We start from the raw sequence: 16,759 nt of genomic DNA, 5'->3' as shown, positions 1-16,759 counted from the left end.
TGAGACGAAAAGGTTTTCCTTTTAATATTTAATCATAATTCTCCTTGGCTTCAATTGGATTACCTTCCAAAAATGATAAATTACTTTTGAGTATGAATGGAATATTTTTTTCCCTTTATACCTCCTAGTTAATGTGATGCACGGTAAAGATTGCTTAAGAATATAAAGTGATAAATATATAATTACCCGGTGAAATTGTTTCCATCCTTACCAGTTGAAGGTTGGCCTTTGCGGAATCACTAGGCAATTATTCTTGAAATATATGACCAAAAAAAAAAGAATGATGAGATGTTTTGAAAAAAATTTATAAATTAATAAAAATAAGAAGAGATTATTAGAAGGAAATCAAAATGGATTTAATTAATTTCAAAATTTCCTTCAAACTGAACAAATTGGATTTCATTAAAAAAAATAAAAACTAATAATCCCAAAATACAAGACATGGTACAACTCTAGATATGACTAACCTCTCTTTTTCTCTCTCAACAGCATGCACATGCGTGCAAACACACATGCTTGGGGCATCAATGATATCACAAATTAAACAACAATTCTCCCGGCTGGTTCAACATTTCTTGAATCATCAGTTCATTTTCAATTTCATTAATGTCAACCATCTTATATAGCCCCATTTCATCATTATCCCACGGCATAATCTCCTTCTCTAAATCTTTCATCTTATTCTTCAATTCATCACTCATCACCTTATTATCCAATTCATTAGACCCTTTTTCATCACTACTCTTCATCTTATTCACTATTTGGGAAGTGAATGACATTTCTTTCCTTCTGCTTGATTCATGGGATGCCGAACCTGAGACCTGTAAAGTGCAACATCGTCAACTATTATCTATATCTCCCATTTTTTCTCTCTATATATCATTGTTATGTAGACCATGTGTATATATATTATATACAATGCTTCATGTTTTGAATATTAAAAAATACGTACCTGATTATCTACAGCCCCGACAACCTTTGCTTTCTTGCTACCACCTTTTCGAGGAATTTCTACGTCGAGCAAAAACTCAATGACCTCTTGATGAGACCGTAATGTCTTCTGCGATGCTGAATGAATATAGTACTGCACAAATGATCGTTGTATATATATTAGTGGTCAATATAAGCTTATATATATATATATATATATATATATATATATATATATATATATATATATATATATATATATATATATATATATATATATATATATATATATATTAACTTCATTTCTTGTAGGTATATGTATTTTCTTCTTAAAATTAGCATGCATGTATATTTTAGTTTCAATCTTATCTTATACTTAAAATTATTGATTTTTTTATTAACTACTAAAATTATTGAAAATCCAGTCTTACATAATCTTGCATTTTAGCGTCAGGTTTTTCTTTGTCCTTGCTTTGCATGCGTTCCCTTTTTTCGATGACCCAATTTTTTAATCTTTCTTCTACAGAAAATTTGGGAACGTGGTTCCCCCAACTTGATTCATTCTTGAACCGATTTAATAATACCTGTTGCAAATTGTCAACTTATGCTTCAGTAACAAATTTATTATATCATATAAATCATTAATTGCACATTTATAATTCATATAAGATGTAAACAAACATAAAAAGAAAATAAAAAAAATTAGATAGTGACTTACTATGTCCAGGTTGATGTTTTCCTTCAAACAAAATTCAGGAGGTTGAAAAGGAAAAGGCACTTGGAAGAGAACCTTGGAAGTTGTCTTTCTTCCCCTTTTGCGTAGAGTCTGCATGTGAGCAACATCATCATATAAATCACACTGATATGATTTTAAGGCAAAAAAGAGACACTCTCAAACCAAAAATTAATCCTAACGATAAATGCAATGAAATCTTAAAATCCAAAAAGACTTATGAAAATTTGAAAAACCAGAGATTTACTTTTCTAGAGGTTTCATCAGCGTTATCTGATGCGTTTGTCTCTGGCATTGGGAATGTAGGTGCAACTGATGAATCTCCACCAAGTCGTAGACGTTCTGATGCTATCGTCTTGGCTTTCTATTAAGTATAAATAATTAAGTTGTTAAAAACTTACTAGGTTGAAATTGAAGGACTATAGAAAGAGACCATGATGTGAAAATTCTTGGTTATTGTGAAAAATAAAACTAATGAATATGGAATATTAGAAGATATTTGAAGGGAATATTAATCAGATTCACTTACCCATAGTTGGTCTTCGAAGTCTTTCCAAAGTCTTTCGAGGATATCAGCATCCTTAATAGCATTAATTGGTTGTGCGACCACCACAAGATTAAGTTGTTGCTCTATGGAAGTCATATTTGTTGTTCTAGAAAAGAAAAAAAAAAACTATTTTCTCTAACACAGAGGACAAAAGAAATTCAGGTATGTGATAAAAAAATGTTACTACAAGTGAGATGTTAAGGTGGAAAACATTCTTTTTAGACATGTAATCCTCATGTAAGTGTGTCCACTAGGAAATATTCAGTTAGTACTCTAGCTTTTGGTTCATTTTCCAATTTAGGAATAAAGTGATTTTTTATTTTTAAAATTATGATATTTAATAGGGACAAAAATTATTATTTATTTTTTTACATGAAAATTACTATTTAATATTTATAATATTAAATTTCTTTTGATTGAAAATCTATTGCATTTAATATAATATTTTACGTATTTATGGTATCTCAAATAATATTATATATATTATTATTATTATTGAAGTTCACCTTTTGTTTTGTATGGGAGAATTGGAGAATAACCTCTCGCCAATGTCAATAGAGCTTACTCTAGATCTCTCAAGGCGGGGTCCTGAGATTTTTAGTGTCTTGGACAAACAAAAAAATTACCTTATCATATGGAAATATTATTAACCTTAAAATTTTTGTTGCAATAAAACTCATTAATAATCTATTTATAATCAAAATTATTTAAAGTAACAATAACATAAATAGTAAAACTATTTGAAACAAAGTAAAATTAATTAATCCATATTGCGACATAATATAACACAAATAGAATTATTTCATTTTGAATTTTGATAAACTTTACCTTTTTATTTTGTTGATGATAGTTTCTTAAAGAAAATAATCTCTTACCCAACAACAATAAACCCATTCATTGTGTTCTTCTCACTCAATGAAAGTAATCTCATGTTAAGCAAGAATATCTTGTTAGAAAATCTAAAAAGTCATGATCTTCTCTTAATGTCTCACTAAGTGAAGATCATCTAGAAATGAGAAACAAAAATTTCACCGACTAAAAAAGTTGTAAATCTACTAGCTACAGATCTAGTGTCACTCATGTCCCACAAACACTCATAAGCACTTCAATTAGCCCCTCAACACTTATTTAAATTTATAATTGATTAATTTACCTAATAAACCCATTAATCATGCAAAATAAAAAAAAAAACCCAAACCTAGGGTACAAAGGGAGAAAAAGGGAAGAAGAGGGGAAATCTTGCAATCAAAGGGATATCAGTGTACAAGAAGAAAACACTACCTCAAGGATCCTCCAAACCAAGCTTTAGGAATTAGGGTTTGTGATCTTTGTTGCTCCTCCTCTTCTTCTCTACCTCCTTCTTTCGCTTAAATAGTGGTGTGTGTGTGTGGGCTCTTTGGTGGGTCTCCGCCTACTTAAGTCTTTTCTATTCCTACATGGTCTTAATGTAAAATGGCCTTATCTTTTGAGTATTTAAGTTTGTGCATTCATTTATTGGTTATTGTGAATTTATTAATTATATTTATGAATTTTATTTTTAAAATAGAAATATTAAAATCAAGTATTAAAAAGTGTTTTATAATGAAAGTCAAAATAAATTAATATTTATATAATTACATACATTTAAATTTATGCATTTGTTTAATAACATTTTTTTATAATATATTTGTTTACTATTTTTGTTATATTATTTATGCCTGTTAAATATAATTTAAAATAACTACTTACTATTAATAAAATTATTTTTTATTGAAAAATTGTACATATTTATGGTCTTGCATTTAATCTAATACACACCTTGTGTGTGCTCATGGTCTCCAATGAAGATTATAAGTCATTACTGTTTTTAGTGGTGAATATTTTGTTCCAATACGATGATTAGTGAAAAAAATAATTTTATATGTTTTTATTGAGGCTGACTTTCAATTTGGAGAAAAATACTTCTATATTTTCACATATATAGTAATTAATAAGGTTATAAATCATTATTTATTTTCCCTAAAAAATCATTATTTATTTATTTGTTTGTTTTTTTTAATCATAAATATCTTTTTTAAAAAATAGTATATACATTGCCAATGTAAAATAATTTTACATTGTTATCTAATCATAATTTATTTTATAAGATAATTTTGTTTATTTTTACAATAGTTAGTTATTATGCAAGTTGATCCTAATATAATTTCTGACTGATTGGTAATGTAATTTTTTACATTGTTAGTGCATAAAAGGTTTTTCTCATCAGTGGGAATTAAAACCAGTGGTAGAGGATTTACAAAAATTTGCACATCATTTCTTAACCAACTAAGACAGACTCTCTTGATAAATTAGTGCATAGAAATTGAAGTCAATTTCATTTTATTGAAAAAACAGTTATGCATAAATGTCTTTATTCAATATAACATTTAATGTATTTATGGTAATTAAAAAATCATTTAATAGTATTTAATTTTTTTAATCTTTAGTTACTTTTAATTTATTAAAAAATTGTTATGCATTTATGATATAACATTTAATATAATATTTTATGCATTCATTGCCTAATATTTAATCTACCATTTTATATATTTTTCTATTTTGAATTTAACCATATTTAATTGCCCCCATCTCAATTAAAAATTAAATTTTTTTCAGTTTACCCTTCATTGGAACTTTGTATTAGGAATAAAAAAGAGTCATTTAAATTAGGCTTAAATATGTTTTTGTCCTTGATAAATACTCTTTTTTTTTGCGTTTGGTCCTTAATAAATTTTTGCTTCGTCATGAGTCCCTAATATTTGAAAAGTTCTGTCCGATCTCTTTGTCGTTAATCAGAATTCGTTATCTTCTTACATGATCGTTAACCGACCATGCAAGCGTTCTACGTGTGGTGCCATGTGTGATTTTTGTCTAACTGGGATTACATGTAGGATTTTTTAAAAATAAAAATGATAATTTTATTGAGTGGTTTTAATCTTTTTGTTTCTTTGTTTCCCTTGATTTGTTTGGCATCACAAAATCATTCTCTAGCATCCCTTTGTGTTTTCACACAACCCACTATAGTTTTTTCTATACCTTTCATGTAGATCTATCATTATGACCGCCCTCACTCGTGAAAATCCAAGGCGAACATGTCCTCACCAATGATTTTCAGGACCTTTCAATCAATTTTACATTCCCAAATCAAACCAAGCCAACTCATAGCTTAAGAAATTCATCACATATATAATGTTTCTAAGAGAGCACATCAAAAGAGTTGCATGGGTAGAAGAAGGTCAACAAAACCTTGCCCCAAAACACGAATCCACTCGATCCATTGCGTAGAGCACGAAAAACTAAGTGGGGTAGTCATGTTGGGACTTGTCGTCAATGTTTCATAGTCGCGAGCTCTTTCTGCAAACCCTTGCTTCCATGGTTGTCTTTCTTGTTCTCCTTTCTCAAGGGTCAGCACCAACCCAACCACCGACCACCACAGGCACTGCCAGTTGTGCCGCCACCAGCCAATGCTCGTGCCATCACCAGTCGCCACCACCAACTTCCTCCAACTCTCAAACTCTCAAACCTCTCTTCTCGCCTAGTCTCTCTCACACACTTGGCCCTCAAACCCACTTATGTGTCGTAGGTGAAGAGAAGAGAAGGAAATGATGAAAACAAATAGGATGGTTTTCTTTGGGGAAGGGGGGTCCTGAGTGATTTTTGAGAAAAGAAAATTTGTTGTCGCCATGTGGGTAATGGTTCAAGGGAAGGAAAAAGAAGAAAATGGGTTAGTGTGAATTGTTGTGTTGTTGCTGTGGGGTTCCAAGGGAGGAATAAGGTGGGTGCATTTGATCCAAGGCCCATCACTGACTTCGCAGCTGCCCCGATCTGTAATAACTGCTAGATCGAGAGATCCAAATCGGTCTTATTTCGGGGTTTTGGAGAAGCAACAAAGATGGGGGAAGGGGTGGCAGCATCGATTGTGTGGAGCTGGTAGAGAAGTTGGTCAAGGATTGGTGGGGTTGTTTGGGGGGTTTTGGAGAAGCAGCAATGGTGTGGAGTTGGTTTGAAGGGTTTTGGAGAAGCAGCAATATCAACGTCGTTTTTCATTTTTATTTTTTAAAAAATCTTACATGTAATCCTAATCAGACAAAAATCACACATAGCACAACATGTGGCATGCCTATGTGGCCAATTAACGACCACATAAGCATATAACAAATTTTGACTAACGATAGGGACCTTCGAAAAACTTTTCAAATATTAAGGACCCATCACGAAACGAAAATTTATTAGGGACCATACACAAAATCGAGTATTTATCAAGGACAACAAATATATTGAAGCCTTTAAACTAAAACTTCAATGAAATGAAGGGTGTTTCAAAGATAACAATATTAAATGAGGTAAAGTTAGTTAAAATTTTCGGATATTTGAGATCAATATTTTTCTTATATTTAAGATTGAAGTAGTAAGGGATATAAGTGGAAAAAATAATGTTACATTAAAAACTAAAATGATATTTATTTTAAGATAATTATTTTCTTACATGACAATTATAATTGGATGGATTGAGTATAATAATATAATTATGTATTAGCGTATAATCATATTATTGATATTTATAAATAAATTATGAATCATACATATATAACAGGACATGTATGTAAAGGAGACTAGCATAGCTGACCCCGACTCCATTTTTCTAAGTTGGGGAAAACCTGAAACCAAATCAATCCAAGTCAAGAGTGTTTTTCCAGCAAAGTCAAGAGGGGCTTGAACAAATACCCACGATTTGGTTTCCATGTCTAATTTTAACATTATACATTACTTTTTTTTTGCTTATAATCATATACTTTTCTAAATTTGTGGAATTCTTTTTCTAAATTTTATATATTTAATTAATTCTTTTCTATATAATTCTTTATTGTATAAGATGATCAATTTAAATACTTTGTCTATTTTGTTAATTAACACTCAAACATCTTCTATCATATTAAATAGTTGAAAGTCTTTCAAATTACCATTATTTTTATTTATTTATTACTCAATTTTTTTTTATCTTAATGATTATTTCTTATCATCAATATATTGTCTTTTATTATTTAAATTAATATTTTCATAAATATTCCTCAATTCATTCATTTTAATATTTCACTAATATTGAAAAGTTCTCTTATAATTAATACACCAGTTCACATTGAGAAGGTTTTGCCTTCTTCCTTCTAGTTTATATGTTTCTTTTTCTTTATATGCAAGTTTCATTTTTACATCTTTTAACTCATTATGAACTTAGTTCTTACAGTCATATAGGAATGCACCACATTGTCATTATTCAGACAATCTCAAAATTCTAACTAAAATTTTGTGATCAATGTCATCCAAAAAAGAGATGGACACATTTTCTACAGAATTCAGACACTAAGTATGATTTGTTTTCTATACAAGGCATTACATATAATAAAGGTAAGATCACAGTACTAAAAAACATCCTTGAATTTCCCTCCAAGCTGAGGTAATTATTTTAACAACCAATGATATTTAGTCAAACATTGAATGCATGTTCTGCTCAATCTTATTAATTCAGAACACCATAAAACCAGCACCAAAAAAATAAAAGAGAACACCAAAAACCATGATAAAATTGTGAACAGTTGTGCTTTGCCAAAATCAGAAATCCTGATATGAAGAGCGAAGTTCTAACTTAGCAAATGCACTACACACTCAATTTGTTTTTGAAAAAGGAATTTAACTTTGAATGAGAAAACTACGTTCCATGAACATTCTATTGCCACTAGAACCACCTACTCTGGGTTAGTGCAAAACTTAAGTTATGCAAATTTCATTTATCTCTATTACAAAAGTAAATTACATTAAATAAAGCTATTTCAATGTCAATCTAATAAAGCTGGGAATGATTCTTAATTCTCCTCCGTATGAGAATTTACCACAGTAAACTATGCATCATAAGCTTTCTAACAAGCTTAAGATTGCTCAAATTTGAAATTCCAAGTAAAAAGTTTGTTGCCAACATTAAGTAACCATCGGGTGTTTATTGGGATAATATCTTAACGGTCTTATTAAGGATTCAACTTAGTAAAAGTTTGTTGACATAAAGTATTTGATTGTTAAATAAATAATTCAGAAAATATAGATTTGTATACAACATATAAGAACTTATTTCATGCTAGCTGATCCACTTACTAGAGATATGATACTTAAAGTTTTTCATGAGCACAATGCTCATATGAGTGTAATTCCTGATAATACCTTAGTTGAGTGGTTGTCTTACTTATGTTCTATATCTTATGATTTAAATATATTTTGTAGTTTGGATTTTCTGCAAAAATAAAGTTAAAGTTAATCATTTCATTATAAGCTTATTTTGTTTGCAATATTTATGTTGTATTTGGATTGATCTCTATAAAGAATAAAGTTTGGACCAATTGGAGATAGGTATGAATGAGATCACATTGCATGTAATTTTCATGTTGCTCATCTATATTGACCTATGTCATTGAGTGTATTGATGTGGTAGTCATTGGGGTTTAGTTACATTTGTTGTAGTGACAAAGACGCAATGATTCCATTATTAATGCATGAGACGAACTATGTTGTTAAAGTGAAAGTCTAAAGGAAAATAGCATACAGATGCACGCTTAAGGATTTTTGATAAAATTGTTACAATATGTAGCCCAAGTAAGAGATTGTTGGAATTTTCCATTCCAATAATTAATGTGGACTAATATTATAAGACAATTATATTAGCTATTTATCATTAATGAGTTTTATCTTATGTGATCAAATTAAATGATCCTCCGTTAGACAATCAAAAACCAAATCAAATGATATGGACTTAAACGAGCAGATGTCAGTGTTGGCCTATTAGAGAGTAATGAGAATCCTATTAGGTTAACACCCTATAAGAAGACTATGATCTCCAATATACCAGCCATCACATATAGTTTCTCTTCTTCTCATCTGAAGAGTTATGAAGGTCCTATTAAGTAGAAAGTGTCACAATGCCTTGCTTCTTAGAACTCCATGTAAAAACACAATCACCCATAAAAAATACAAATCTGGTAGTACTTTTTCTATCATCAACATCTTCGGAAAAATCACTATCACAAAATCCCACAAGCTTATAGTTATTGGAGGGAGAATAAAACAATCCAAAATCAATTGTACCTTTCAAGAAACGAAGAATTCTTTTTGCGGCTTTTAGATGAGGAGAGGTAGGAGCCTCCGTAAAGCGACACACAACTCCCACCGCATATAGAATATCGGGCCTTGTATTGGTTAGATACCTTAAACTCCCCACAAGACTCTTGAAGACCGTGGAATCTACCTTCTCTCCTTCATCAAACTTTGATAGCTTCAAGCCACTTCCATAGGTGTGTTCACGGGATTGCAATCAAGCATATTAAATTTCTTCAACACTTCTTTCGTGTAGTTTTCTTGTGAGACAAAGATACCATTCTCCGTTTGCTTCACTTCCATTCCCAAGTAATATGACATGAGTCCCATATCTGTCATATCAAATTCACGAGACATGGACTCCTTGAAGTCTTCAAACAAATTTGGGTTATTGCCGATAAAGATAAGGTCATCCACATAAAGACAAATAAATAAGACATCACCATTATTAAAAGTTTTAACATAAAGACCATACTCATTTTGACAACAAACAAACCCATTGTCTTGGAAGTACTTGTCAATGCGAGTATTCCATGCCCTCGGTGCTTGCTTTAGACCATACAACGCCTTGTTCAATTTCAAGACTTTTCCTTCTTGACCTTCGATGACAAAACCCATTGGTTGTTCAACATAGATATCTTTTTCAAGATAGCCATTTAGAAATGCCGATTTTACATCAAGCTGAAAAATTCTCCACTTCATTTGAGCTGCCAAGGAAATAAGAAGACGAATGGTTTCCATGCGGGCAACCGGTGCAAACACTTCATCATAATCAACTCCATATTGTTGCATATAACTTTTAGCTACAAGTCTTGCTTTGTGTCTCTCAACCTCTCCTTTTGCATTCTTCTTGATTTTGAACACCCATTTGACTCCAATTGCTTCATGACCTTTGGGAAGGCTTGATAACTCCCAAGTGTTGTTTTTCTCAATGGCTTTGATTTCTTCTTCCATGGCTTGTCTCCACCTTTTGTCTTTCATTGCTTCATCAAAGTTTAAGGGTTCACTGTCAACAAAAAGACAAAACAAATCATTTATAACTTCAGTTTCATCATATAATTCTTGAATATTTCTCATTCTTCTTGGCCTTTCACTTGAACTCCCTTCGGAAGATGATGAGGCTTCATTGGTTGAAGGAGTTGGTGAAAGTGCTGGAGTTGAATCATTTGGAGTCAAGGCTTCTTCATCTATTTCTTCAAAGTACGGGAAAAAATCATAAGTGTCTTCTTTCTCCTCCCAATTCCATGTGCCTTCTTCATAGAACTCAACATCTCGGCTCACAATTGTCTTTCCATTGTTTGGATTGTACAATTTGTAGCCTTTTGAGCTTGCATCATAGCCAATGAACACATGTTTCTCACTCCGATCATCAAGCTTGAATCTTCCTTGGTCGGGTACATGAGCATATGCAATGCTCCCAAATACTCTCAAGTGATCAACTCTTGGCTTCACTCCACTCCATGCTTCTTGTAGTGTTTGATCTTTGACATTCTTTGTTGGGGAGCGATTGGACAAATAAACAGCACATGCAACAGCTTCGGCCCAAAATTCCTTTGGCATATTTTTAGCCTTCAACATACATCTAGTCATATTAAGAATAGTTATATTTTTTCTCTCTGCTACCCCATTTTGTTGTGGAGATCTAGGAACCGTTAGAGGGCGACAAATCCCATATTTTTTACAAAATTCATTAAATTCTTTTGATGTGAATTCGCCACCTCTATCGGATCTTAGAGCTTTGATTACATAACCACTCTCCTTTTCCACAAGAGCTTTAAAATTTTTAAAAGCTACAAATGCCTCAGATTTTTGCTTTAGAAAATAAACCCAAGTCTTTCTACTATAATCATCAATAAAAAGCAAGAAATATTTATTGTTACCACATGAAAGAGGATTGATTGGGCCACACACATCGGTGTAAACAAGTTGGAGAGGCTCATTTGCTCTTGAATTAGCTTCTTTTGGAAAACTCCTTCTTGCATGCTTTCCAAGGAGACATGCTTCACACAATTGATTAGGATGGTTGATGTGAGGCATCCCTTTCACCATCTTCTCCTCTCCTAAGGATTTTAGTGCTCCAAAATTCAAGTGCCCAAATCTCATATGCCAACACCATGATTCATCTTTTATGCTAGCCTTCAAACATTTTGCTTCATTGGTTTTAATGTTCAAAGTGAACATTCTATTTCTTGACATAAACACCTTGGCAATCAAATTAGAATTTTTTATCTCGAAGCCATAAACAACAATCTTTCATATGAATTTCATACCCCTTTTCAACAAGTTGTCCCAAACTCAAAATATTGCTTTTTAGTTTAGGAACATAGTAAACATCCGTGATTAATTTGTGAGCACCATCTTTTAAAGAAATTAAAATGGTACCTTTTCCTTGGATTTGCACCTTGGAAGAATCTCCAAAAGAAACATTTCCTTTCACCTTCTCATCAAGTTCCACAAATTTCTCTTTGCATCCACACATGTGATTGTTTGCTCCATTGTCAAGATACCATAAGCATTTGTCTTCCTTCTCACCATTATTAAGTGATAGTAGTAGTGTTGACTCTTCAACTTCTTTATCTTCTTTATCATCAGCAAGATTGACCTTCTCTTCAACATTTGTTCTACACTCCCAAGAGTAATGGCCATATTTATGACAATTAAAACATTCAACATTAGATTTATCATACCTCCTTTCATATGCTTTTTCATAATTGTTTCTACCTCTTCCACGACTTCTAGTGGATTGATGGCTCCTCCATTCATTATTGTCAAAATTATCACGATCTCCTCTTCCTCCTCTTCCTTGGCCATGACCAAGTCCACGACCACGTCCACGTGCTTTTTGACTACTTTCTCCTCCATTTTCTTTCAAAGAAGCTTTGGCTTTGAGGACTTGCTCCAATGGCTCATCATGTCTTCTATTGAACCTTTCTTCATAGGCTTGAAGAGAACCCATCAATTGGTCTACGGTCATTGAGTCTAAATCCTTAGACTCTTCAATAGCACAAACCACATAATCAAATTTAGCGATTAAGGAGCGAAGGATCTTTTCCACCACACGAACATCTTCCATATTTTCTCCATAACGCTTCATTTGGTTCACAATAGCCAACGCCTTGTTGCCAAAATCTGAGATAGATTCAGATTCCTTCATATGCAATGATTCAAACTCTCTACGTAGAGTTTGTAGGCGCACCATTTTTACCTTATCAACATCTTCAAGGGAGGTTTTCAAAATCTCCCATGCTTCTTTGGATGTGGTTGCATTTGACATCAACTTGAACATAGCTTCATCCAAACCTTGATGAATGAAAGTAAGTGCTTGTTGATCCTTCTTCTTCGACTTCAACAAAGTCTCCTTCTCATTTGGTGACAAAATAGCTTCATTTTGAGGTTGGGTATAACCTTTCTCTACAATCTCCCATGCATCTTGAGAACCTAACAAGGCTTTCATGCGACGATACCAATTATCATAATTCTCTTTGGTAAGACGAGGGAATTGAAACATACTCAAGCCATTGCTTGCCATCTCTCAACTCACAAAGTGTTTCTCTCTCAACTCACAAAGTGCTTCTCTCTCAACACTCTAGAACTCAAGCTCTGATGCCACTTTGTTGGAAGAAGAAGAAGATTTTATTTCATTTGCCACCCCAAATACAAGAGTATGATCCCCTATTTATACTAAAATAGAGTGACCACTCACATAATTTGTTTATTCAAGAATACTAAATGCTCACATAATTGCTTATTCAAGACTTTGTAACTCACAACCTTACAACTTTCATCTTCCACAATTTAAGGCTCATAAAACTTGTTATTATTATTTTTCTAATTAATATCTAACAGGATGTAAGATAAGGGAATTCCAAGTCTTAGAAACGCACCTGAATTGCATGAGAGCCTTCACCGGAACCCATGACAGAATTTCCACAATGAGTTCCTCAGGGAGTAAAGAAGCATGAGGCATTTCAGGATACACAAGTCCAATGTGAGAAGAAAACCCTAATTATATAGACTTATGGTACCCAATCTTTGAAAGACTAAGAGCAAATACACTGCATTTTACTCCTAAGTATTCCTATCTTTCTTATAACTAAGACCAAGAAAATATTTCTTTCTTATATAGGACCGGATTTAAAACTGAGTAAACGTGTAAACACACGGTAAGTGTGTTTGTTTACTCTAAAAAAATAAGAAAATATTAAATTGGAGTTTTTTGTATGGATCTATAAATTGGAGTTAATTGTATAGGAAAATACATTTAATGATTTTTGAATAATTAATGAGGGAATTAAGGTAGTCATTTAAGAAGATTTAAATTATTAATTTCTCTTTGAGAATAACTTTACTGAAAACTTTGTTTTTTTCTTTATTAATGAGTTTTTTTCCCAAGCACAAGTGCTCTACCATGTGCAACCTTTTTTGTTTAGTTTACCAACAAATTGCTGGTTCGAGTTTCGAGTTCAATACTCCACAGCAATACTATGATGATCCAAAAACATTGTTTAATTTTATTTTATTTTAATTTTTAAGCACCATCATTTTATACTGTCAATCAACCAAAAATAATATTATTAATTAGTATGATCTTGATTAAAATATTAATATGACTTTAAAGATATAATTATTGTAAAGGTTAATAAACTTATATATATGATAAATTATTATGAGTTTAATGTCTATTTTGATATTATAAAATAATTTTATACTGACATCCAATCACAAATCACTATTTAAATTACGTTAAGATCATTATTTAAAAAATTAACAAATTTACCATACATGATAAGTTGTGATGGAATGAATATATAAAACTTTTTACACAATTAATATATAACATTTTAGCTCAATTATTATTAGATTATAATGTGAAAAATCTTTGTATCATATATGCATTAATTTATTCAAACTTATAGTAAGACCAATTGTTCTAGTTGAAAACGTCCGAATAAAATACATCAACATTTCTTAAAAGTTCTTTAAACAATAAATATTACATTAATGAATGATTTTAAATTATTATAAAACTCAATATATATATATATATATAGTCTTCATGGACATATAATATGAAAACATTAATTCAATGCATTATATTAAATGTTTTGCATCACTTAATTTAGTTTATAAAAATAAATTTATCTTAAATTTATAACCTTTTTTAAAACTATGATTATCATTAATAATTATCTCTTTTAATGTGGGGTATTTCTAATCTAAAAATAATTCATGCAAAAAATATTATAAATTGAATCTTATAAGCAAAAATCATTTTAAATTTGAGTCTTAAAATTGAAAGTATAAAGTAAACATTAAATATTTCTTAATGAAAGTTTTATGATTCTAATTTTTTAGTGTGCTAGTGGGCCCACCATGGACAAATTATATATTAATATTTAAAATAATGATAAAAAATATAAATTAAGATAGAAAAAGTTAAGTTTACTAAGAACTAGTTTAGGATTAGAATTTTTATTGATCCTTATGCTATTTTGTTTATCCAAAAAAATAAAATATGTAAAATTGATGAAATAAACTTAAGGTACCTATGAGCAGCACACTGATCAATCCATCACATGACCTCTTACAAGTCAAGTGCATTTTTTTTATAAGCAAGTTACACTCACGCTCCTTAAGTTTTATTTATATTATGGGCGATGCTTCTATGTTTTTTTTAAGTCATGTAAAAATCATATATTGAATAAAAATAATTTATTGCTCTAAGTGAGATTAATAATTTATTTTGAATAAAATAAATAATACAGTTGTTACTCAAAGAGAAATTTATATAATTCAAAACCTCTTGAATAACAAACTCAACTCTCACTGATTTATTTAAAAAAATCATTAAATGCATTTTTTCTATAAAATCAACTCTAATTTAATATTTTATAAATTGTCACTTTCCTTCGGTGTAAAACGGTAATAATTTAGTTCTTGAAAAAAAAAATTATAATATAATCATTTTTTTATTTTCTAATATAATTATTAAAAGAAAATTATAATATAATCATTTTTTGATGTTCTAATATAATTATTGAAAGTGTAAAAAGATGTCAAAAACACCCCGCCTTTAATTTAGAACCATAACTATTCATAATAATTATTTATGGTGATCAAATAATGTTCTCACATTTTTAACAAAAATTGAATTCTACAAGTTTGTATGTATGTTTTCCTTATATGAAAGTTTCATTTTCACATATTTTAACTCATTACGAACTTAGTTCCAACCATCCTGAATGCACCATATTATCATTATTCAGATAGACAAACTAAAAATTCTCACTAGAATTTTTTGATCAATATCTTCTATAAAAAGATATGTACAATTTCTACAGAATTGAGACATTACATATGATAAAAATATGATTAAAACCATATGTTAGATTTTTCAGATATCTCTACATACATTATCTTCTACTAGATCAGAAAAAAAAAAATCACAATACAGCACTATAAAACATCTTTGAAGCAGAGGTAGTTATTTCAGCAAGCAAAGATATTTAGTCAAACATTGCATGCATGATTTTTTAAAACTCATGTTTTTAAGCCCATTCTTCACCATCAAAACAAGAACTGATTCTTAAATCAATTTTCACCAATTTTTCACCATAACAGATCACTGATAAGCCAAAAGAAAATTAGCTTTAAATTCACATATATGAGTCTTTACATCAATATTCTACCTTGACAGGTCAGATAGAACACCAAAATTAAAAGGATAATATAAACTCACTCATCACAGCAGGTAGAGCAGATACATACTACAATCTTATGTAGACCATGTTTCATATATGCATCTTTCATACTTTAACTCATTATTAACTTAGTACTAGCCATCATGACTGCATCAGGGTTTTTTTTTGGTGAATTCTTGACTATACCAGCTGATGTCATTATTCAGCAAGACAAACTGAAAATGGTCACTCAAATTTCATCATCAATATCATCTAAAACGACAAGGACATTTTCTAGAGAATTTAGACATTACAACAACAAAATCATATCTCACCAGTTGAGGTCGGACATGAAACGTGACAGAATTCAGACATTTCATTTAATAAAAATAAGATGAAAACAACTAAATCTTAGACTTTTAAGATATCTTTACATACATTAACTTCTACTGGATCAGCCAGAAAATCATAGTACGGTACTATAAAGCATCCTAGAAGTTCCGTCAAACTGAGTTAAGTATTTCATCAACAACCACAAAATTAAGTCAAACATTCCATTGCATGCATGTTCTCCTCAACACATTAACTCGACACACCATAAACCATGATAAAATTGTGAGCAGTAATACTTTACCAAAATCACAACTCTTAATTTGTATTACAAATTCCTAAGTTAATTGGAAAATGCACTACACAACTTTTTTTGAATTAGGAGCT

The 16,759-nt window shown here is 30.7% G+C and overlaps 1 protein-coding gene across 1 annotated transcript; it reads right to left on the bottom strand.

Annotated features, from left to right (window-relative positions):
* Positions 1–377: 377 nt before the first annotated feature.
* Positions 378–3,608, bottom strand: LOC114411465. Its single transcript, XM_028375139.1, has 7 exons — positions 3,492–3,608; positions 2,193–2,316; positions 1,911–2,027; positions 1,649–1,756; positions 1,362–1,514; positions 953–1,084; positions 378–821 (listed from the first exon to the last, which is right to left on the bottom strand). The coding sequence occupies exons 2-7, from the start codon at positions 2,304–2,306 to the stop codon at positions 534–536; spliced, it is 912 nt and encodes a 303-aa protein (XP_028230940.1). The 5' UTR covers positions 2,307–2,316; positions 3,492–3,608; the 3' UTR covers positions 378–533.
* Positions 3,609–16,759: the final 13,151 nt, after the last annotated feature.

The sequence above is a fragment of the Glycine soja genome, chromosome 5 (assembly GCF_004193775.1).
Source record: "Glycine soja cultivar W05 chromosome 5, ASM419377v2, whole genome shotgun sequence".
Lineage (NCBI taxonomy): Eukaryota > Viridiplantae > Streptophyta > Magnoliopsida > Fabales > Fabaceae > Glycine > Glycine soja.
Note: the sequence above shows the minus strand (reverse complement) of the source record. Positions and strands in the feature narration are given on the sequence as shown.